This window comes from Scyliorhinus canicula, chromosome 1 (assembly GCF_902713615.1).
Source record: "Scyliorhinus canicula chromosome 1, sScyCan1.1, whole genome shotgun sequence".
Taxonomy (NCBI): Eukaryota; Metazoa; Chordata; class Chondrichthyes; order Carcharhiniformes; family Scyliorhinidae; genus Scyliorhinus; species Scyliorhinus canicula.
In genome coordinates, this window is record NC_052146.1 from 49,718,687 (window position 1) to 49,743,092 (window position 24,406).

Below are 24,406 nucleotides of genomic sequence, written 5' to 3' on the forward strand. Positions count from 1 at the left end.
ACATGAAATATGTCACTTCCATTTTGCATGCGTTGTAGTCGAAGGGAGATAGAGTATGAGGCCCTGTACACTGGTCCCATCCAACAGCCACAATGTTCTCTATTTCAATTCCAATTCTCTTCCCGCCCTAGTGGTGCGCTACGGCAGACTTTCACCTGTTTCCATAGTTAGCAATCCCTGGAACTGGTTGCTAGGGACTGGTTTAGAACAGTGGGCTAAATAGCTGGCTTGTGATGCAGAACAATGTCAGCAGCGCGGGTTCAATTCCTGTACCGGCCTCTCTGAACAGGCGTCAGAATGTGGCGACTAGGGACTTTTCACAGTAACTTGGAGCCTACTTGTGACAATAAGTGATTATTATTATTATTATTATAGTCTGTTGCCAGGGGCTCATAACCTGAAGGGCGCCACTCTACATCAAATGTGGCTGACCAGGAGTCCCTCTCACTCTTAGCTCCAGCCATTGGTTATGAACGCACCATCCTTGGCCATCAAGTCCTCAGGTGGATCTCAAACCCAGAGCTTCTGACTTAGACGCAGGAATGCTACCCATTGCGCCGCAAGACCTCATTGTACACCTTCCAGTGAGAATAAGGATGAAGGGTGCAAGAAGGTTGGCCAGAATGCTAACCATGGCACCAAGGAGCAGGAGGCAGTTTAAAGAGAGGGAGGAGCAGAGTAGAAAGGTTGTAAACACTGGGGATTTGATCATTAGAAATACAGATAGCATCCTCTGCTGTCGTGATTGGGAGTCTAGGTGGGTGTGCTGCCTACTCGGTGCAATGGTAAAGGATAACTCAGAGGAGTTGGAAGGAGTTTGCAAAAGGAGGGAGGAGGATTCAGTTCCCCGGGGCTCATGTCAGGACCAATGACACAGGAAAGAACAATGAGATGGTACTAATAAAGGAGTATGAGAAGCTAGGAAATAATTACAAAGCAGGATTTTACAGGGGATAATCTCCAGATAAATACCCGATCCGCAAGCTGATTAGCAGAAGAAAACGTAGATCGGGAAGATGAGTGCCACTTCAGAATGAAAAGTATAAACTTAGAGGTAATAACAATCAAATGGTGTAAATATTGAATAATTACATTGCCTCAATATTTACCAGGGAGACTAACAAGGTGCATATAATATTAGAAAAAGAGGTTTCAAAAGCTATAGTAACATTTAAGATAGGAGAGATAATTCATGGTTAAACTTACAGTGTGCAATTAAAAAATGTGTTTCAATATAGGTAAGTGTGAGGTGGTAAATTTTGGAAGGAGTGAAAGGGAGGCAACATACACCATTGAAGTAAAGAGACGCAGGGAGACAAACAAACAAAACAGCAACACCAGTTAACATGGCCTTAAAAATTATAAACAATCTTAAAAGGTAAAAGTGGTGTTCCCCATGGATCAACACTGAGATGGCTTTTAAAAAAAATAAATTTAGAGTACCCAATTTATTTTTCCCCATTTAAGGGGCAATTTAGCTTGGCCAAACCACCTAGCCTGCACATCTTTGGATTGTGGGGGTGAGACCCACTCAGACACAGGGAGAATGTGCAAACCCCAGATGGACAGTGACCCGGGGCTGGGATCAAACCCAGGTCCTCAGCACCGTGAGGCAGCAGCGCTATCCACTGCACCACCGTCCTGCCCTGATGTTTGTTCAATATTTACACAAATAATTTGGATATGAGAATCAGAAATCCAATTGCAAAATATGCAGACCACAGGTCAGAGAAGCTGTATTAAACTTGTGTAGAACCTTGGCTGGACCACATTTTGAGTACTGTGTATAGGTTTGGTCTACGCATTACAACAAGGATGAATAAGCACTAGAGAAGGTGCAAACGATAATCACAAGGATAACACCAGAACCAAGGGGATATAATCATCAGGAAGGACTGAACAGGCCATAGCTTTTTCTTTCTAAAGACAAGGTTGAGGGATGACCTAATAATTGACTTTAAAATAATGAAGGGGTTGATAGAGTGGACATACAGAATACATTTCCAACTTGTGGGAGAATCCAAAATTAGCAGTCATGAATATAAAATCATCACTAATGTATACAATAAGAAATTCTGAAGAATTTCTCATAGAGTAGTTAAAATGTGGAATTTGCTACCGCATGGAGTAGCTGAGGCAAATAGCATTTAAGATAAAGTTCAATAAGCCGATGTGGGAGAAAGGAATAAAAGATAATGCTGATAGGGTTCGATCAAACATGGTGAGAGAAAGCTGATATAGAGCATGGGCGTGATTCTCCGCAAATGCAGCGAATCGTAAAGGCTGCCGTGAAACTGGCCGTGTTTCACGGCAGCCTCCGCGCCCCCTCCTGGGACCCGATTGTCCCCCCCCGGGCGGGGCTAGCAGCAGGGCCCTGTGAAGCACGGCATCGCGGCCTTAGCGACCGTTGCTAAGTCCGCGCGCCAAGCGTCACGCACAATGACGTCAGCCGCGCATGCGCGGGGCCGTCATCTCCCTCGGCCGCCCCACGGACTGATCCTGCAGGGCAGCAGAGGGAGAAAGAGTGCGTCCGTTACGGACGCACTGCCCGCGATCGGTGCCCACCGATTGCGGGCCCATGCCCCCCTACCACGGCCGTGCTAATCGGGGCCCTGGATGCCCAGAACGGGCATGTTGCGGCCGTTTTTACGACGTCAGCAAGCAGGTGTGTTTGCTGCCGTAAAAACGGCCGTAAAGGCCTGGGAACTCAGCCCATCGGCCTGGGGAGAATCGCTGTTTGCCGTAAAAAACGGCGAGCAGCGATTCGTGTCGTGGGGCGGCCGTGGGGGGGGGGCGTGAAAAATGGCGGGGACACCCTCCTGCTATTCTCTGACCCGTTGTGTGCAGCGGAGAATCGCGCCCATAGTCTTTTGGTCTTCTGAGTTTATCCCTAGTCTCACTGCTCTAAGATTAGTTAAAGAAAAAGAGCACAGTATATTTTAAGATGCCAGCAGGAGGCATCTTAAGGAGCGTGGAATATGTTACTAGTTATTTCCAAGTGGATCAGAAAGCTCACTGTGTACCCTCCTGTTGTTTCCAGTACCACTTCCAGTTTAGGGCAGTTATGTCTATTGAGAAATTACTTCTAATTCTGGTATCTGCCTTTCCACATTTTGATTTTGGGGCCTACAAGTTCATATACAGAGCTTCCAGAAGTCGTGTCAAACATTTTGAGTTGATTGGTTTCAAAGACCACACAACACATGTTTTTGACCAGATACATATGAGACATTTCTGAGTCAAGTGCCTAGTCTGTGCATTTGCGGAGCTGGTGATCTCAAGTCACAGGTTCCGACTTTTATTTTGGAAGGCATGGGTTGCACTGATAAAAGTGGTGGGAACATTTAGTTTGGTCATCAAAGGGCATGGGGAAGCTGTATTATTTGCTCATCTTAAGTGAAGGAATAATTTAGGGTGAGATTTTCAGTCAAGGGCCTCCCTCAATCCTAGGCCATTCATTAAGTCCTGAATTAGAGATGCAGTTTAAAGGGTTTAAAGGAGAAGATGACCTATTCAAAATATATTTTTTTTAATGCGGCAGTAATTTGTGCAGTGATGTCTGTTATTTTACCCCTTCTCCCTGCTAAGGAAAATGACGCCAAGCAAAATAGAGCAAAGAACAAAATAATTACTGAAACAGAACTAATAATACAGAAGGAGAAGGATATACTTCGATATAAGGCAGAACTGGGCGTTCTTATCAAAAAGAGGGAGAAACTGAAGAAGAAAGTGGAGGCATATTCCATTTATCCGAAATTCTTGGCGAAAGTAATCAAAATGTCAAAAGAGGTAACCAAAAAGAGTGTATTGCTAACTTTGTTTACATAACTGTATGTATGATTTTTTTTTGGAAGGGAATTTAACATATCTAGTAATAGCTTCCAATTTTTCTTGCACATCGAAAATGACTTAAATGCTTCACAGAGGCAAATATAATCCGATACCAAGTGGATATGGAAGTAGGTAATAACTGAAGGTCATCCTAAAGCAATAGATTTTGGGGAGGTTTTTGAATTGATGTTGTGAGATAATAGAGAGAGACTGTTCCTGACTATCGGACTAAGCTGGCTGAACGGTTTTCAGCCAAAGATGGAACCAAAATAGAGAGGGAGGCAAAGGATGCCTGAGCTGGAAGATAAGTGCGTGCACGATGGAGTATTGGTCTAGAGGAGGTCGAGACAGCAAGGTAATAATAATAATAATGGCCTATTGTCACAAGTCGCCTTCAATGAAGTTACCGTGGAAAGCCGCTAGTTGCCACATTCCAATACCTGTTCGGGGAGGCCGGAACGGGAATTGAACCCGCGCTGCTGCCTTATTTTGCATTAAAAGCCAGCTGTTTGTCCAGTGTGCTAAACCAGCCCCAGTGATAGCTTATTGTCACAAGTAGGTTTCAATGAAGTTACTGTGAAAAGCCCCTAGTCACCACATTCCTGCGCCTGTTCGGGGAGGCCGGTATGGGAATTGAACCCGCACTGTTGCCTTGGGCGGAATTCTCCGACCCCCGCAGGGTCGGAGAATCGCCCGGGGCCGGCATAAATCCCGCCCCCGCCGTGGCCGGAATTCTCCGCCACCCGGGAATTGGCGGGGGCGGGAATCACGCTGCGCCGATCGGCGTGACCCCCGCAGCGATTCTCCGGCTCGTGATGGGCCAAAGTCCCGCCGCTGACAGGCCAATCCCGCCGACGTGGTTTTAACCACCTCTGGTGGCGGCGGGATTGGCGGCGCGAGCAGGGTCCTGGGGGGGAGCGGGGCGATCGGACCCCGGGGGGTGCCCCCACGGTGGCCTGGCCCGCGATCGGTACCCACCGATCGGCGGGCGGGCCAGTGCCGTGGGGGTACTCTTTTTCTGCCGCCGCCGCCATGGCCTCCACCATAGCAGAGTTGGAAGAGAACTCCCCTACCGCGCATGCACTGGTGGTGACTTCAGCAGCCGCTGACGCACCGGCGCATGCACGAACTGGCGAAGGCCTTTAGGCCAGCCCCGACGCCGGGCGGCAGGCGTCAAAGGCCATTGGCGCCGGTTTTGGTGCCAGTCGGCGTGGCGCCAACCACTCCGGCGCGGGCCTAGCCCCCAAAGGTGCAGAGAATTCCGCACCTTTGGGGAGGCCCGACGCCGGAGTGGTTGGCGCCACCCCCCTACCCGCCCCGCCGGGTAGGTGAGAATCCCGGCCCTTGTTCTGCATTACAAGCCAGCTACTTAGCCCACTGTGCTAAACCAGCCCCAGGTCTTGGAGAGACTAATAGATGGCGGCAAATTTTTAGAAGTTAATGAGTTGGTGGATGTGGAACCTTTGAAGGTTAACAAGAATGGGGTAATAAAGAAGTGGGACTTAAGGCTGAATTTTATGTGGGGGTGGTGTCCCCACCATGTGTTAAAGTCAGAGGTAAGCCCAACTGTACTTGGCCAGCTTTCCCTGCAGCCATTTAATGGCTGTAGAAGGTGTAATTGGCTCGAGGCAGGCTTCTGCTCTCACCAACATGTCCTGCCTCTAAAGAGCTGCCTGCCAATCAAATGGCCAGCAGCTCTCTTGTCCCAGCAGCGTCACTGGGTGTGGTGGTCATTGCTGGGACTGCATGCAGATCTGAAGAGGAAATGCTGATGGAATTTAGACCTTCAGGTAATTTTAGCCTCTTGTCGGAGTCAGACTGGTAGAGCTCAGCAAATGTGTGGTGGGGGGGGGAGGTGTGGTTGGAATGTTGGTGTGGGGAGCTGGGATCAACAGGACAGGAAGGGAGGGGAAATGGGGAATACTTTGGGGGAACCTCTAGTGGGTACAGGGAGGATGAACATAAGGCACCGCCAACTCCCATTCCAGCCTGGTAACAAAGTTGCTGGATTTCACCTGGTGGTCTGGGCACTTGGCGTGAAATTGCTCTGCTGCAGGGACAGATCTGAACAGTGGTGGGAGGAGGTCTTGAGTAGCCACTAATTGGTCACTGAAGGGTCACAATGGCCCACAAGCGAGCAGGCTGCCTGATGCTAACCCACCACGTGCAAAATACCAGCAATGTTGGGCGGGCAATAGGTCTCTGCCATGGCACACAATTTTACCGCCCACGCCAGCCCACTCTGCCCTTAATAAGGGAGAGGAGGCAAGCAGCAAGGTTTTGGACATGTTACATTGTAAGAAGGATGGCACTTGGGAGGACCAGCAAAAAAATCTGAACGTTGCAGAAGTGTGTGTACACAATTCAATTAAGCCTCAATGGTAGAGGTGGAGTGTGTGTGTGTGTGTGTGTGTGGGGGGGAGGGGGGGGGGGGGGTTGTTGATATTACAGTACAGGAACAAGGAGTCTTGGTGTTAAAATAAGTTACGAGAGGCCCTGATGCAAGTAAATGCCAAAGTAACTTTTTCTCAAAGTGCTTGTAATTGAACAAACTGTTCCTGATTTTTTTATGTGCCTTTTTAAGTTTCAGGACATGAATATGGTGAGGACACGTTTTGAGACTTTGTTCATTACATATGACCTTCTAATTACAAAGTATCAGGAAGATCAAGAAATCATGAAGACAATTAAATCCAATCATAATCAATTCATGAAAGAAAAGAATAATGAAATTATGATGTATCATAACAGCATGGCCAAACTACAAGCTCGGCGGGAAAATGCCAAAGCTAAAATTATAAAAGGGGTAAGTATTTTCTCGAAATTAAGCCAAGATCCTTAGATCTCAGCATTTCACATAGAATTCAATGTACTAACTCTTAATTGGTTTAGACTCAGAGGGGTTCAGTAAGAATTTTTCAAGCTGGTTGGTTGAGGAGACACTAATTCAGACTGTCAGTAATTAGCACGTTTAAAAGTCCACATAACATCTGCGGGCAAGTTTAAGAGTAAGAAATAGCGAGCAATGTTTATTTGCAGCTCATTGCATAATCTGGGACCAAGGTATTTTGCCAGAATAAAATCACAAATGACCAAGAACGTGTTTTTCTTGAAACAATATTTTTATTTTATAAAAGATTTTCATTATAATAAAGTAAAGTACAACAAACGCCAATACAAACCACCTCCCCTGGATCACAGTCCACCTCCCCCGCCCCCTCAGCAGTCCGTAAAGAAAGCAATACCGTAACAAAATGACCCCGCCACACCCCAACTGCTGATGGTAAGCAGTTCCCTGAAAAAGGAGACAAAAGGCAGGCACCTTGAGTTGAACCCTTCCACTGACTCCCTCGTGGTATAATTGATCTTCTCCAGATAGAAAAATTCCATCAGGTCTCCCAGCGAGGCGAAGGCCCCACGCGGCAACAGGGATCTCCACCCAAGCAGAACTTATCTCCAGGCTACTAACAAGGCGAAGGCCAGGACATTTGCCTTCATCCCCGTCTGCAGCACCGATGGGTCCGATGCTCCAAAAATGGCCAGCAACGGGTACGGCTCCAACCTAACACCCCAAATCTCCGACATAGTGTCGAAAAAGGAGACGCAGAAACCTACAAGCTTGGAGCAAGACTAAAACATGTGCATGTGATTCGCTGGCTCCCTAGGGCACCTCTCATACCTATCCTCCACCCCCGAAAAGAACTAATTCAAATGCGCCCTGGTTAGTGCACCACCTTGAACTGGATCAAGCTTAACCTTGCAAATGAGGAGGCCCCCCCCCCCCCCCCCCCCCACCCCCTGCCGACTGCCTATCCCTTTGCAGAAACCTCCTACGAGGTCCTTCTCACCAGCCCAAACAAAAGTAGATATCAGTTTATTGACCCTGCAAACAAAAGACTTGGGAAGAAAGTAAGGGCGACACTGGAACAAAAACAAAAACCTTGGGAGAATATTCATCTTCACCGTCTGTACCCTTCCCGCCGAGGTCAAAGGCCAAGTCCCACCTTTTAATATCGGCCTTCACCCCAGGCTAGCAAAGTTAATATTATAGAGCGAGGCCCAATCATGAGCCAGCCAGATTTCGCCACCCAGATTTCCAGATAACGGAAGTTAGTCCAGGACAGACAAAACGGCAATCTCCCCAGATTGACTCCCTTCCTCGGGGGTTTACCGGAGAATGTTGACTTTTGTTCAGATTCAGCTTGTAGCAAAGAAAGAACCTAAACCTGAGCAGCTTCATTATATCCTCCACATTGGAGAGTGGGTCCGTGATATATGGTAACAAATCATCCGCATATAAGGACACTCTTTGCTCCATCCCTCCATCTAGTGGATGACCACAACGCAATGGCCAGTGGCTCAGGCAAGCAAAAGTGGGGATAATGGACATCCCTGCCTTGTAGCCCTGTTCAGTTGAAAATAACCTGAGCTCAGGGCATTAGTACGTACACTCACAGTGGGGGCCCTATACAAAAGCCTAATCCATGATATCAGTTTTGGCCCAAAGCCAAATCTTCCAAGGATTTCACAGGTATCCCCCACACAACCCTATCGAACACATCTCAGCGTCAATTGAAATAATCACCTCTGGCTCATTTCACAATATCCTAATGTTGACTGACAACTGCCGGCTCTTAACAAAACCAGTCTGTTCCTCCAAAATCACCCCCAGAAGGCAGGGCTCCAACCCCATTGCCAATACGCCTGCCACTTCTTCTTAAATTCTTCCGTCAAGAAGCTTGCCAACATCACAGTTGACATGGAGAGGCTAACGATGCAGCAGAAGCCTCCGCCATGTCTCTCTTCCCCCCCCCCCCCCCCCCCCCCCCAAACCGACGTCTGGTGGCGGGATGTGCTGAGCAGTTGCAGGAAAGGTGGCTCTCCTCTTGGAAACTCAGAATTCGGCACTTTTAGTGCAAAATACGGCCACCAAGCCAACCAGAAACACCCCACCCTTCTCTGAAACCATCACAGACGTAAAGATATGCCCTCAAAACAACAAAGGGGGCGAAAGGGCAATAAGATCATTAAGAGCCAGGAGAGAAAGGTTGAGGCAGCGGACACACGGAGCTAGGCGGAATAGAACTTGGTGGAGCAAGCCAGATCGCTGATACTCACGCGGCCTATCCACCAATATACCAACGGATGGAACTCCTAACACAGAGCTCCTTAAACAGAGATGCTATGAAGAAAGAGATAATGGCGGGTACTGAGTTGGCGGTCGCAGAGGGATAGAGAAGGACGGAGCGGCAACTGGAGGCACGGGAGGTGACGGTGCAGGAGCTCAAGAAAGTGGCTACCGAACAAGGCGACCGGATCGCCTCATTGGAAGCGGAGGTGGAAAGGTTGTTCGTGGCTCAGGGAGCACTCAAGGGGAAGATGGAGGACCAAGAGGACTGGTCACGCCATCAGAACCTTTGAATTGTGAGTCGACCGGAGGGTATCGAAGGCAGAAACCCCACAGAAGATGTGGAATAAAGATGAAGTAGTCCCCCAGCGGACTGGGCATGTCAGTTGTGGGGGAGGAAAAGATTGGGGGCCTAGAAGCACCACTAGAACTGGAAGTCATGGAGAGTATTAACACCATGCAGGCACGGAAGGCACCAAATGGATTCCAAGCAGACTTCTACTGTTTGCCATGGCAATTGAGCCACTGGCATTCGCTCGTAGAGCAGCGAAGGAGTCGTAGGGCATTTGGAGGGGAGACAGACAGCATAAAGTCCCACTCTACAGGGATGACTTGCTCCTCTATGTCTCGAACCCCCTGGCCAGCATGGAAGTAATAATGGAACTCCTAAGGGAGTTTGGAGCCTTCTCAGGTCCTGTATCTTAACAAGAGCAAAATCATACACAGATACATACATAGAAGATAGGAGCAGGAGGAGGCCTTTTGGCCCTTCCAGCCTGCTCCACCATTCATCACGATCATGGCTGATCATCCAACTCAGTAGCCTAATCCTGTTTTCTCCCCATAGCCTTTGATCCCATTCTCCCCAAGTGCTATATCTAGCCGCCTCTTGAATATATTCAAAGTTTTAGCATCAACTACTTCCTGTGGCAATGAATTTCACAGGCTCACCACTCTTTGTGTTAAGAAATGTCTCCTCATCCCTGTGAACCCACCCTGGGAGGGGGAGGGGGAGAGAGAGAGAGAGAGAGAAAGCAGATTTGGGGGGGGGGGGGGGGAGGTCCCTGAAAGGGGGCTATTGTCAAACTGGCCCAGACTAAATTCCAACACTTGGGGATCGAAGTAGCCCACGATTGGACACGGATCCACAAATTAAACCTGATAAGTCTGGTGGAAGAGGTAGAAAGGGACCTACAGAGCCCAAGGATTAGGAAGAAGGTTCTACAAAGGAGGAGGAACATGGGTCGCCTGGCCCTCCTGAACCTCCAATTCTACTACGGGCTGGCTACCGCAGAAAGGGTACGGGGATAAGTCATAGGAGCAGAGTGGGTCAGAATAGAGGAGTGTTCCTGTACCGGGACATCCCTCTGAGCACTGGCCATCACCCTCGGCCAGATACTCAAAAAACCCAGTGGTAGCAGCTAAGCTGAGAACGTGGAACCAACTGCGACACCAATTTGGTCTGACCGAGACCCCATCTCGCCCCCATCTGCAAAAACCACAAGTACACCCCTGCGACAATGGACACTTCCTTCAAAAGATGGAACAAGGATGAAGGGAGACATGTACGTAGAAGCCTGAGTAGCGACCTTAGGGGAACTGATGGACAAGCTCCAAACAAATTAATCAAAAACTTCCTCAAAAAAACAATATTCCCCGAGATACCAGGACACTCACTATTGGAGAGACTAGAGATTGCGGTCAAACTGGGGAGACGGGAACTATGCAGACATGTATGGAAGACTACTGGAGGAGGTCCACATGCTCATCCCTGGGCGAGACGAGGGAAAAAAGGGTGGAAGAGCTCGGCAGGGAGATAGGGGGAGGACTCTCGACCGAATAACTTCACAGGGCAAACTTCACCTCCAGGTGGACAGGACTGAACCAGAACGAACCAGAAAACAAGGAGAGGAAAGGGGGAGGGGGTAAAGTGGGACAGGAGGTTGGGGGAGGGAACACACCAAGGGAAATGTAACACAGCTGCAATGGCTGACCACCGGGGGCTCCCAAACAGGAGCGCCCCATAACCATACAATAACCCCCTTTGAGAGAAACACAGCCAGCCATTGGCCTCACATGACATGGTGGTCCCCTGTCTGGCTGAGCTGATGCTCAGCTGTCTTTTTGTTTCTGTATTTTATTTACCCTTTTTGACTTTCTTTTGGACTAAATAAGCGCCCTTTGTAATATAAGTTTTACATGGCGAGACTGTATACCATGTGTAAGGTAATTGTTGGTGTGGTAATTTTTGATACATGTTGGTTTTGTCTTGTTCTGTAACTGTTGATATAAAATGCAAAAAATCCAATAAAAGTACTTTAAAAAATGTGTCCCCCCCCGAGGTCCGAGGGGCTTCTGAGTCTGACGATGATCTCTTTCTTGCCTGACTTCTACCTTGTATTGGAATTACTGGGCATTCCTTGTGAGGGGATCCCATCCCATCATACTAAACAAATTTCCCCCCAAACATCAGCCATAACCCTGGCAAAAAGGCCGGAGATCGGGCAGCACAGTGGCGCAGTGGTAGCATTGCAGTCTCATGGCATCGAGGTCCTAGGTTCGATCACGGCTCTGGGTCACTGTCCGTGTGGAGTTTGCACATTCTCCCCGTGTTTACGTGGGTTTCGCCCCCATAACCCAAAGATGTGCAGGGTAGGTGGATTGGCGACGCTAAATTGGCCCCATAATTGGAAAAAATGAATTGGGTACTCTAAATTTAAAAATAAAAGGTCTGAAATCAAAGTGCCCTATCGGGTCCCACTGCACGTGTGACTTCTCACCACATAGCCGTCACCAGAAGTCCCAAGAACTTGTTTTTTTTTGAAGATTCTAAAAAGCTTGTGCAGTGATTTCTAAAGAAATTGTACCATTCTCTAATTTTACAGGAATCCACATGGGTACACATTCAAAATACAGCAGCTAAAAGGACTATTATCTTGGGTATGACAAAGATGGCAATTTTTAACCTTTACATGCATGTAAGAAAAGCAGATAAACAACTTGGCCCTGCATCAGAGGATACAGATATACAGCTTCAGGCAGTAAGTGTGCCCGTTATATATGCATCATATTTACACCTATCCCTATTCAGACTTTTTCCCTGTATTTTACATTGGGACTGTTCAATTATATTTTTCCCAGCTTTCGCCTCTTTGAAGTGCTAATTTCTGCTTTGGTACAGTGACAATCCTCTGGTGTCTTAATCAGAGGACATTTTTCATGTATCAGTGAGCTGTATTTTCCTTCACAGGCATTGCAACTGAATCCAATAATACCATCAACAAATAGTCACTTTGTGGTCTTGTGGTGCAATGGATAGCTTCCCTTTCTCTGAGCCAGAAGCTCTTGGTTCAAGTCCCACCCAGGACTTGATGGCCAAGGAAGGCGCGTTCATAATGTGGTCAAACAGATTGAGTGTGTCAACCTGCAAATCCTTCCAAATATACCAATGACTGGCGGTAAAAGCGGGAGAGACTCCTGGTCAGCCAGGCTTGATTTGGAGTGTCTCCCCTCAAACTACAGGCCCCTGGCGACAGACTAGTGACCTGTTCCAGGAATTACTACCTATGGAAATAGATGAACGTTTGCCTTAGCACACCACTAGGTGTGGGAAGAGAACTGGAATTGGACATTCTCATCAGCAGTGGTCAAGAATAGAAAGGTTGGATAATTTCCTCTCTCTTTCACTGAAGTCAATTCTGAAACACCTACTGTTAATCTGTTCAGGACAGGGGGCGGGATTCTCCCCTACCCGGCGGGGCGGGGGGTCCCGGCGTAGCGGAGTGGCGCCAACCACTCCGGCGTCGGGCCTCCCCAAAAGTGCGGAATTCTCCGCACCTTTGGGGGCCAAGCCCTCACATTGAGGGGCTAGGCCCGCGCCGGAGCGGTTGGCACCACGCCGACTGGCGCCAAAACCGGCACAACGGCCTTTGACGCCCGCCGGCCGGTGTCGGGGCTGGCCGAAAGGCCTTCGCCGGTTCGCGCATGCGCCGTGCGGCAGCTGCTGCTGACGTCACCACCAGCGCATGCGCGCTGGGGGATTCTCTTCCGCCTCCGCCATGGTGGAGGCCGTGGCGGCGGTGGAAGAAACAGAGTGCTCCCATGGCACTGGCCTGCCCGCCGATCGGTGGGCCCCGATCGCGGGCCAGGCCACCGTGGGGGCACCCCCCGGGGTCCGATCGCCCCGCGCCCCCCCAGGACCCCGTGGGCCCGCTTGCGCCGCCGATCCCGCCGCCACCAGAGGTGGTTCAAACCACGCCGGCGGGAGAGGCCTCCCAGCGGCGGGACTTTGGCCCATTGCGGGCCGGAGAATCGCCGCAGGGGGCTCGCCGCTCGGCACGGCGCGATTCCCGCCCTCGCCAATTCCCGGGTGGCGGAGAATTTCTGCCACGGCAGGGGCGGGATTTTCGGCGGCCCCGGGTGATTCTCCAACCCTGCAGGGGGTCGGAGAATTTCACCCAGGGAATCAAACCTAGGACTTCCATCTCTGAATTATTTTACTAACTGATCCATTGATGAACTGGCAATCATTAAATTTTTTATTCTATGGAGAAATGTATGCTATACCGATAACAAAAATGCAACAAATACATGGATTGGCGGACTAGCAGGTTGCAGCATTAAACACAAGTGTACCATTTCACACTGTTTGTTGCTCCCAAGACAAACTCTTGACAAATGGTTTGATGGAAAATAAATTGTTCCATGATGTTTTCAAAGGATATGGTGCAAAGTTGGGCAAATCGAGTTAAAAGTACAGATCAAGGATCTAATTGAATGGCAGAGTTGGCTCCAAGAATCTCCACAGCCAACTCTTGTTCCATTCATTCTTTTCTCCTTTTCCTCTTTTTGAGGTCACCCTACGCCATGAACAACTTCCAAATTGGAGGGGAAGCTTTCATTCCGAACTGCATTGACACAGATTGGAATCCAACTTCCCAGAGAGGTTTCTCTTCGGATTTTATTCCTTACAAGGGATTTTACTCCTTATGTTGGAAGGTGAATGGGTAAATGAGTGCCATTGAAACCTCGGGCAGGATTTTCCCCTGGGTTTTGGGAAATTGGGACCAAATGGGGGTACCGAGCTCGCATTTAACTGGGAGCCAGATCGAGGAAGCTATTTTCCCTGAAAGGTTTCCCATTTGATGGGCACCTGATATCTAGAGGGTTTGTTGATAACTATGGGGCATTGGTAGCTCCATGAGGAAAGGTGGGCATGGCTGAGGCAGGCACGTAACGTATGAGTAAAAATAATTATTTCAGACCCCTGAGATCAGAACGGAAACCACTCTGGATGGCTGGTTGAGTCCGCAGGCAAGAAAGGCTGCCTCAGTGGTCTCTCTTTTCTGCAGAAATCTTGTGGAAATTAAACCCCTTTCGCCATAAATAAAATTTTAAAAATGAATTTAGGTTTTGGGATTATATATTTGACCAAAAAGCTCATTCAGGTTGTTTGTAAGATTGAAATCTGTTGTGTTCCAGAATGAGAAGACACTGGGCACGATCAAACCGAATTGGAACAGAGTCCCGGGACGAGCGGCGTTTAGCCGGGTGTTTCCCGGCGCTCACAATGTCGAGGAACACCATTCTATCTACCGGGACTCTGATTCAATTTGGGGCCTTAGTGGGCCGCACTTAGTCCCAGGTGTGGTAAAAATGCCAGACTGGCACCTTGGCACTACCATGGTGGCAGTGCCAATATTCCTGGGTGGCACAAGCAGTGCCAGGGTGCCTCCCTGCCCAGAGGGCAAGCACCTGGGGGCCTCTGATCCCCTGGGAGACCCCCATGAGTGCCGTTCCATCTGGTCCCCGGTTTGTGGAGACCAGCACTGAATAATGCTTGCCTCAGGTCTCCAAGGCGAATGGGTTAGATCCCAACGCCTTGGCTACCTCAGGGAAATGAATATCAGAGTGAGACTAGCTGCCTCGCTCCAATATCCAAATTTGAAAAATAGTGAGGGCGGGATTCAGTTTGCAGCATCTTGCGAGATGCCTTTCGACCTCACGATGATTTTGTTCGCTGCATTTCTACTTTTGTTCCTTTTTCCCTTTAAGGTATTGGCCACCACTGATGCTTAGATGACATTGAGCATCCTCTAGACCAGTGGTGGGCAACTTGTGGCTCGGGGGCCACAGAACCTGGGTTCCGAGTGTGGCCCACGAAACACTTTGCTGACCATTGTGCACATGTAGTGTTGATCATACAAAGGGGCTGGTTTAGCATAATGGGCTAAATCGCTGGCTTTTAAAGCAGACCAAGGCAGGCCAGCAGCACGGTTCAATTCCCGTACCAGCCTCCCCGAACAGGTGCCGGAATGTGGCGACTAGGGGCTTTTCACAGTAACTCCATTGAAGCCTACCTGTGACAATAAGTGAATTTCATTTCATACATTCTGCTGATTTCCATCCGCATTGTTTTTTTCCTACCAGTATAACTGAGGTAATACGAATGTCAAGCAAGGACAAGTGAATTGAGGTGCATGCTGATTGCACACGATTGACTGTGAGAGCCGTATACTCCCTCTGTATCTAAAGTGTAAATATTTATTTTGTTTTGACATTTGAAGTTGATGATAATTCTATTAATATATAAATTAAGCATTTTCTATAACTTATGAAACATTCGGAGTGTATTAAATTTATTTAATTTTATTCTTGGGGTCATGGTTAGTAATTTCAATCTTGTGTCCTAAGATGAAGGTAGAACGAGCCACATCAAGCCTCACCCTTACAAACTTGCTCACATGGATAACGGAGTCTTCAAGATTAGAACTCGTCTTCCCCCCCCCCCCCCCCCCCAGTCCAGGGGCATTAGTAGTAATTGAAGTTCACTTCCACATCGATGGAAACAGCTAATTTAGTACAGATCAACATAGCGAATGTATACATTGGGTGATTCAGAAATAGACGTGGCAGGCTTTTAATTAGAGACCACAGGAAGTTGACATACTGATTAAATTCTGGTCCAGTGTTTTTCGAACAGTGGGGCTGGATCCATAAGTTACGACCATTGAGCAAACTCATTTTTATTTAAAGTCTAGTATTTCTTTTATTAAGTTAATTAACTTAAAAGTTGCTGTTTGGTCTATAAGAGGTGAATTTTGAATCAGCTTTAAACAAGGTTCTACTTGTACTTATTTGCAGCTGGAGCTTGTTAATTAGTTAATTGGATTAGACCAGTTTTCAGAGGCTAGATTCACAGTATAAATCAGAGCTAGTTATAGTGCAGACTTAGTTTGCACTGGAGTGCTGAGCTTGTTGCATTTGAGTGCTACAGTGAGAGTTTGGTGACTGAGGGAGTGCTGAGCTTGTTGCATTTGAGTGCTACAGTGAGAGTTTGGTGACTGAGGGAGTGCTTAGCTTGTTGCATTTGAGTGCTACAGTGAGAGTTTGGTGACTGAGGGAGTGCTTAGCTTGTTGCATTTGAGTGCTACAGTGAGAGTTTGGTGACTGAGGGAGTGCTGAGCTTGTTGCATTTGAGTGCTACAGTGAGAGTTTGGTGACTGAGGGAGTGAGGTGAGGAGGGAGTAAGGTGCTGCTTACATTTCATTTCCTATATTTATCAAAGAGCGTGAAGGGAGCCAGGAGTTTAGAGTACAGCTGACTGAAAGCAGAGTCGGAGGGCGGAGGTCCAGTTGGTCCACGGGGCAGCGAATTCTGTACAGTAAGAGGGGATGCAGGATAGGGCAGTTGCATGCTCCTCCTGTAGGATGTGGGTGGTGAGGCAGTTCACAAGAATGATCCCGGGAATGAAGGGCGTGCCATACGAGGAGCGGTTGAGGACTCCGGGTCTGTACTCAATGGTGTTTAGAAGGATATGGGAGGGGGGGGGGGGGGGGGGGGGTGATCTCATTGACACTTACAGAACATTTAAAAACTGAGATGAGGAGGAATTTCTTCCGCCAGAGGGTGGTGAATCTGTGGAACTCATTGCCACAGAAGGTTGTGGAGGCCAAGTCACTGAGTGTCTTTAAGACAGAGATAGATAGGTTATAACGGGTTACAGAGAGAAGGCAGGAGAATGTGGATGAGAAATATATCAGCCTTGATTGAATGGCCTAATTCTGCTTCTATATCTTATGGTCTTATGATCAAACAAAGAAAGCCAGTTTTAGTATGTTTAAAGTTAGCCAAATAATACAGAATTCGTTGCTCAATAAATATTTAAAATTGAAGAAAATTTGTAACCAAGTTCTCTAAAATGCATAGTGAAGACATTTGAATAAATCTGAATTCTGGTTTTGAGCCATGTACAATTTTGAAAATACTTAAGTGCAAGACATGATCTATTTTGCAACAAGGATGTTGGAGACTATCAGTGCTCCTGAACAAAAACGGGCTACATTAAACAATAATATTTTGACAGCAAAGAAATACTAACAAACCGCATGGAAAAAAATTGCAAACCTCCTCTTCTTTTTTCTTCTTCAATGCTAATGTCAACCTCTCCAGTTTGCCACCCTGCTTTTCTTCTTCACTTTCACAATCACTATCTGTATGTAATAGGCTATTTTCCTCAGTGGATGGCTTTAGTTCATTTTCTTCATCAGCTGCAGATTCATCATCACTTTCAGACTTGCCTTCAGTCTTAACTACTTTTGATCTTAAGTAATCCCTGTCAGATACTTCTTTTTTCAAGGTAACATTTTCCTTGGTTTGTTTATGTTTGCCTGGAAGAGTAAAGATACTTTTAGTTCACATAATACAAGCGGGAGACTTCTGTCAAGATTTCATGATCAGTGCCACTTTATTGCTGTGAGGGATTATTCAAATTCCAGACCAAGACTTTTTTGTTCAACAGGGGGCAAAAAGCTCATCTTCCAATCAATGTCTTCCTTTAAAAGGGATGCAAATTCACTGTTTGGACAATCATATATCAAGCCCTGGTACGCTGGGTACAAAGTGACCACAGCCCTATTTGCACTTGTCTATCCTTTTCTAGAAGATACCCGACTTCTGGCATTGACAGGGTATAAACAGAAATACTAAATGTTCATTACAGAGAATGTGAAGGGAAACAGCTATAAAACCACAAACTATAAGAATGGGACATAAATAAAGTAATACGAGTTGTGGATAGTGAGGAGGGCTGTTGTCGGCTTCAAAGAGACATAGATAGGATGCAGAGCTGGGCTGAGAAGTGGCAGATGGAGTTTAACCCTGACAAGTGTGAGGTTGTCCATTTTGTAAGGACAAATATGAATGCGGAATACAGGGTTAACGGTAGGGTTCTTGGCAATGTGGAGGAGCAGAGAGATCTTGGGGTCTATGTTCATAGATCTTTGAAAGTTGCCACTCAAGTGGATAGAGCTGTGAAGAAGGCCTATGGTGTGCTAGCGTTCATTAGCAGAGGGATTGAATTTAAGAGCCGTGAGGTGATGATGCAGCTGTACAAAACCTTGGTCAGGCCACATTTGGAGTACTGTGTGCAGTTCTGGTCTCCTCATTTTAGGAAGGATGTGGAAGCTTTGGAAAAGGTGCAAAGGAGATTTACCGGGATGTTGCCTGGAATGGAGAGTAGGTCATACGAGGAAAGGTTGAGGGTGCTAGGCCTTTTCTCATTAGAACGGAGAAGGATGAGGGGCGACTTGATAGAGGTTTATAAGATGATCAGGGGAATAGATAGAGTAGACAGTCAGAGACTTTTTCCCCGGGTGGAACACACCATTACAAGGGGACATAAATTTAAGATAAATGGTGGAAGATATAGAGGGGATGTCAGAGGTAGGTTCTTTACCAGAGAGTAGTGGGGGCATGGAATGCACTGCCTGTGGAAGTAGCTGAGTCGGAAACGTTAGGGACCTTCAAGCGGCTATTGGATAGGTACATGGATTAGGGTAGAATAATGGAGTGTAGATTAACTTCTCCTTAAGGGCAGCACGGTAGCATTGTGGATACCACAATTGCTTCACAGCTACAGGGTCCCAAGTTCGATTTCGACTTGGGTCACTGTCTGTGTGGAGTCTGCACATCCTCCCCGTGTGTGCGTGGGTTTCCTCCGGGTGCTCCGGTTTCCTCCCACAGTCCAAAGATGTGCAGGTTGGGTGGATTGGCCATGATAAATTGCTCTTAGTGCCAAAATTCTATGATTAGCCTAGGACAAAACTTCGGCACAACATCGTGGGCCGAAGGGCGTGTTCTGTGCTGTGTTTCTCTATCTATCTACTATTCCAAGAATCCAAGCTGACCATAAACTTAAAAATCTAGCTCTTGCATAGAATCACATAGATTTTTCACTTAGCCTTCTTCTCTTCCTGGACCACCCCATTAGTTTTCTGCTCTCTCCTGCTGTTTCAATTGCACTAACTGTCCAGTTTTTATGTTCTTGTTTAGCCTTTTCAAATTTCCTAGATACAAGACCTGATCGATTTTGGTTTGAATGATTTTGAACAATGTTAATCATCAGCCAAGATTATAACTTATCATTATTCAGTGGACTGTGCTAGAATATTCATGTTTATTAATAATGTATGGGTGTGGATATGAGCAAAGGTAAATGCAGTAACAGATTAATGATCTTTACTGTGTTGGTCATAACAGATGAATAGACAACGGGCGTGATTTAACTAAATGGGAACAAAGTCCCACAGCGAGCATGTTTAGCCATGTGTTCCGCAGTGCTCGCAGCGCCAAGAAAGACAATGCAATTAAATGTCATTCGGGTTAGATAGGGAGCCTCAGCGGCGAACTCCCAACTTCTGGAGCCGCCGACCCACCCAAAGCCCCAACTCATTATGAGAGGTGCCCAGCCCCCAATCCCCATGCAGGGCGTCCCCCAGCCCAATCGCTGCCTTGTGAAAAATGCAGTGCCAACCTGTTACCCTGGCAGTGCCCCTGTCAGCACCACCTGGGCACCTTGGCAGTGCCAGGTTGGCACCCAGATGGCACTGTCAGGGTGCCCATGTGGCACCAGCAGTGCCAGGGTAACACCCTGCCCAAAGTGCCTACCTGGGGCCTCCCATCCCTTGAGAGATGCCCAATGAATGCTGTTGCACCTGGTCCCCATTTGTGGAGACGAGTACTGAACGGCACTCACCTGAGGTGAAAGGAATAGCCCCCAATGCCTCGGGAAACTGCATATTACAGTGAGGCTAGCTGTCTCTAATATGCAGATTTGCCACAAATTGGGGCTGGATTTACATCGTAACATCTCCCGAGATCGCATTAGATCTTGCGAGGCATTGCAAGCCAGGTAGATCCCGCAAGCAGGGTCTCCTGGCTTCTATCGGCCATATTGCACTGTGGCGAGCTGCTTTTCCTGTGCAACATGGCCGTTTGATCGTGCCCGATATCTAGGTTTAATTATATGCAGATTTGACCAAGTGTGTCATTTTACCCTCATTTTAAACTATCCAATGCGATCATTTTAAAATGAATGAAAGACAGTGATAAATTTTGGAATTCTCTTGCAGGTTCGGCAGTACATCCTGGAATTGAGTCATATGTTGCAAGAACTGAAGAAAACTCATGCGTTTAGCACACCTATAACTCCAACACTATAATGGTGCAATGTTTCCTTCCTGGGTCATTGCTTAGTATAGAAATACTACAAAATTGATGAATGAGAAGTTTTACACTTGTTCTATTATAATAAATGTATGTATGTGTATTTATATGACATGTAGATAGAAGTCCAAATATCATGCTGAATGTACTCTGTGCTCACATCTAGAGAAAATCCATTGTCTGTGCCAACCATGTAGAAATTGTATGGGAACTACCTCAGCTGCTTCCAGAACTGTACATCAGAAAACACTGAATTTATTAAAGACAGTTAGATAGAATTTTGATAGACAAGGGAGTCAAGGTCATGGAGGGCAGATGACAAAGTGGGGTTAAGACCTCACCCATGAGCCATGATCTTGTAGAATGGCTGAGCAAACTCAAAGGGTTTAATGGCCTACCCTTAAGTCCTATGTTACATGGTAAGGAAGAATGGATTAGATCTAGAAATTAGGAATCTGACCCAGGTGCTTTAAATTCCATCAAGAATATGGCCCATTTGCTAATTCCAGTATTCTATATAGACCCTTGAGGTTTCATTTCCCATGGGTATGAAGCCTCAAAGTGGAAAAAATGGGCCTAGTTTTGTAACTGAGTCATACATGTATTGAAAGGAAAGGACATTTGCATTAGTTAGCTCAGCTAAAAGCAACTTTGTTTCATCTTACTGCTCACGAATTACCCATAATACCAAGAACTATAACAATGGTTAGACACAGATTCACGTAGACTGCAGTTTTTCCAAATAATAAATTATGATTTACCAACTTGATCGTGTATTTTGAGGAGGTGACAAAGATGATTGATTTGGGGAGAGCGGCGGATGTTGTTTACGTGGACTTCAGTAAAGCCTTTGACAAGGTGCCTCCTGGCAGACTGGTACAAAAGGTGAAGTCACACGGGATCAGAGGTGAGGTGGTAAGATGGATACAGAACTGGCTTGGTCACAGAAGGCAAAGGGTAGCAGTAGAAGGGTGTTTTTCTGAATGGAAAGTTGTGACTAGTGGTGTTCCACAGGGATCTGTGCTTGGGCCTCTGTTGTTTAGAAACTATTTGAAGGAAAACATAAACAATTTGGAGAAAAATGTAGCCGGTCTGATTAGTAAGTTTGAGGATGACACCAAGGTTGGTGGTGTGGCAGATAGTGTTGAGGATTGTCAGAAGATACAGCAGGACATAGATAGGTTGAGGACTTGGGCAGAGAAATGGCAAATGGAGTTTAATCCAGACAAATGTGAGGTAAAGCATTTTGATAGGTCTAACAGAGGGGGAATATATCATAAATGGCAAAAACTCTTCGGAATATAAAGACAGAGAGATCTGGGCGTGCATGCCCACAGATCTTTGAAGGTGGCAACACAAGTGGACAAGGTAGTCAAGAAAGCATACGGAATGCCTGCCTTCATTGGGCGGGACATCAAGTATAAAAACTGGCAAGTCATGCTACACTTGTATAGAACTCTGGTACGGCCACACTTGGAATATTGCGCACAGTTCTGGTCGCCAGAGTTAGATAGAGTCTTGATAGACAAGGGAGTCAAGGTCAGGATGATGTGGAGGCTTTGGAGAGGGTGCAGAGGAGGTTTACCAGGATATTGCCTGGTCTGGAGGGTGTTAGCTATGTGGAGAAGCTGAATAGACTCGTACTATTTTCATTAGAAAGACGGAGGTTGAGGGGAGATCGGATAGAGGTCTACAAGATTATGAGGAGCATGGATAGAGTGGATGGGCAGGCACTCTTTGCCAGCTGGAGGGGTCAATCAGCAGGGGCCATAGGTTTAAGGTCCGTGGGGCAAAGTTTAGAGGAGTTGTGCGAGGCAGGTTTTTTTTTTTACACAGAGGGTGGTGAGTGCCTGGAACGCGTTGCCAGGGGAGGTTGTGGAAGCAGATACATTAACGGTGTTCAAAAGGCATCTTGACAAACACATGGATAGGATGGGATACGGTGCAAGGAAATGCTGAGGGTTTTGGCAAAGTTTGGTATCATGACCGGTATAGGATTGGAGGGCCGAAGGGCCTGTCCCTGTGCTGTATTGTTCTTTGATTTGCTCTCACTTCAGCACAAGGAAATGATTGGGGAAAATACCTGACAACCATAGTCAGAAAGGCAAGAGTTCACTTCACCTGATCTGTTTTTGTGTCGTCATCTTCAAAGCTAGTTGCACATTCATGAGACAAAAAGGCAAAACGCTGGGAATACTCAGCAGGTCGGCTAGCGCCTGTAGTCAGACATTTTACATCAAATACCTTTCATTAGAATTCAAGTTTGATGAAAGTTATTCGGTTCTGATGAAAGGTGATAAACCGGAAATGTTAACTCCCTCTACACAGATGCTACCAGACCTGCTGGATATTTCCAGCATTTTATGGTTGTACTTCAGGTTTCCAGCATTTGCAATATTTTGCTTATGTACAGATTATTGATGTAGTTGGTACCTTCTATAAAAATTGTGAAGAAATTACTCCGAATGCTATATTTTGTATGCAATTGCTTCTTGTAGCCATTGCAATCTACTCACTATTTGTAGTGATATTTATGTGATATTAAAACTGCTTTAAACAACAATCAATGATTGTATAATTGATTGATGTTTATTTATTCCTGGTATTCAGGTGTATAAATGTGAAATTAGTGAATGAAACCGCATTCCTTCTTAGTATCCAAGTGGAACATCTGGATTTAAATGAGGGCCCTTATTCCCAATTTCTGAACGCCCCAGTGCTTCATTTGCCATGTGTTGAATTCATATGACACAACAGAAAGACCTCCATACTTACCTGAACGTGGAGCTCAGAGGAACAAGAGTGCTTTCCCTGGCTCCATATTAAAAATATAATATGGCCAGGTCTCCACTATCCCGCAACCTAAGGCACATATTGGCAGAGATTGGACTCTACTCCCACAAGCCAAAAAAAAAGGTGCTCTCAAATTTCAGGGCCTGATTCAATTTGTTTTCAGACTAAATGACCAGAATTTTGCACTAATGATAGCAAAATTGTCAGTGTTCTTTCCCATTACTCCTCTGAAACTGCCAGAACTTCAGGAGTCTGCATTTGGCAGTGAAAAGTAGAAATCCAGAAGTTGCTGTCAATGATTCCATGCTTCTGCATAAAGTCTGCTGTTGGAAGTTCTTGCAGACTGCAATTAAAAATCACTAAGTGAACAAGAATGTCTTCAAATTGCTGTTAAAATCACTATGCCTCGTCAATGAAGTGTAATTGGAAAATAATTTTACGTTTAAGTAATGCCAATTTTTCTATTCTGATAAAACAAATTCTAGTTTGTACTATTTTTTCAAAGATTGATGTATATGTCACAATCTTTATTTTACATATAATAATCGTACATTTAACTTCCTGCTTTGCAGTCTGTGAGAATTCTTCAATATGATTGGTTATTTACCCTGCTTGATGAAAACACTGTTGCTGGAGATTCAAATTAACATTAGGAAGGGTAAAATCCATGACAAGCGATTGCGGATATTGAGGAAAACCATCCATAACCAATGAGCACTGCTGGTTATGGATGGCTTTCCTCAATATCTGTAACAAGCACTGTTGCTTCATTGCTGATGAGAAAAACCAGATTAAAGTAATTTGTTCTACGTGAACTTAAAACGTAGCTTGATGTGTGCAGGTTAATTCAATTTGTACACCTGTTAAAATCCCAGGTAATTACTTTGTGAATACTGTATATAATAATGCTTAATGTCACACAAAAATGATGAATGTGATAAAAGCATCATAAGACTGCCAGAAATTAAAAATAAAATTGTATATATTTAATAAAGAAACTAATTTCTGTACTGTAATCCAATTCCAAGTTGAATGTTACTATTTCTTTGGAAATAAAGTTAATCATTTATTATACATAATTTTGACATTTATTTCCATGTATAATAATAGGCAAATTTTACCTTGAAGTGATTTGAGTTTTTTGAAAAT

The 24,406-nt window shown here is 46.2% G+C and overlaps 1 protein-coding gene across 1 annotated transcript in view; it reads left to right on the forward strand.

Moving 5' to 3' along the window:
* cfap73 (cilia and flagella associated protein 73) overlaps window positions 1-21,360 on the forward strand; it is a 35,570-nt gene extending 14,210 nt beyond the window's left edge. The window contains exons 4-7 of the mRNA XM_038790459.1: window positions 3,589-3,789; window positions 6,416-6,637; window positions 11,845-12,000; window positions 20,371-21,360. Of these exons, the coding sequence (XP_038646387.1) occupies window positions 3,589-3,789; window positions 6,416-6,637; window positions 11,845-12,000; window positions 20,371-20,460 (669 nt within the window). The 3' untranslated portion in view covers window positions 20,461-21,360. The remainder of the gene's footprint in view (window positions 1-3,588; window positions 3,790-6,415; window positions 6,638-11,844; window positions 12,001-20,370) is intronic.
* Window positions 21,361-24,406: the final 3,046 nt, after the last annotated feature.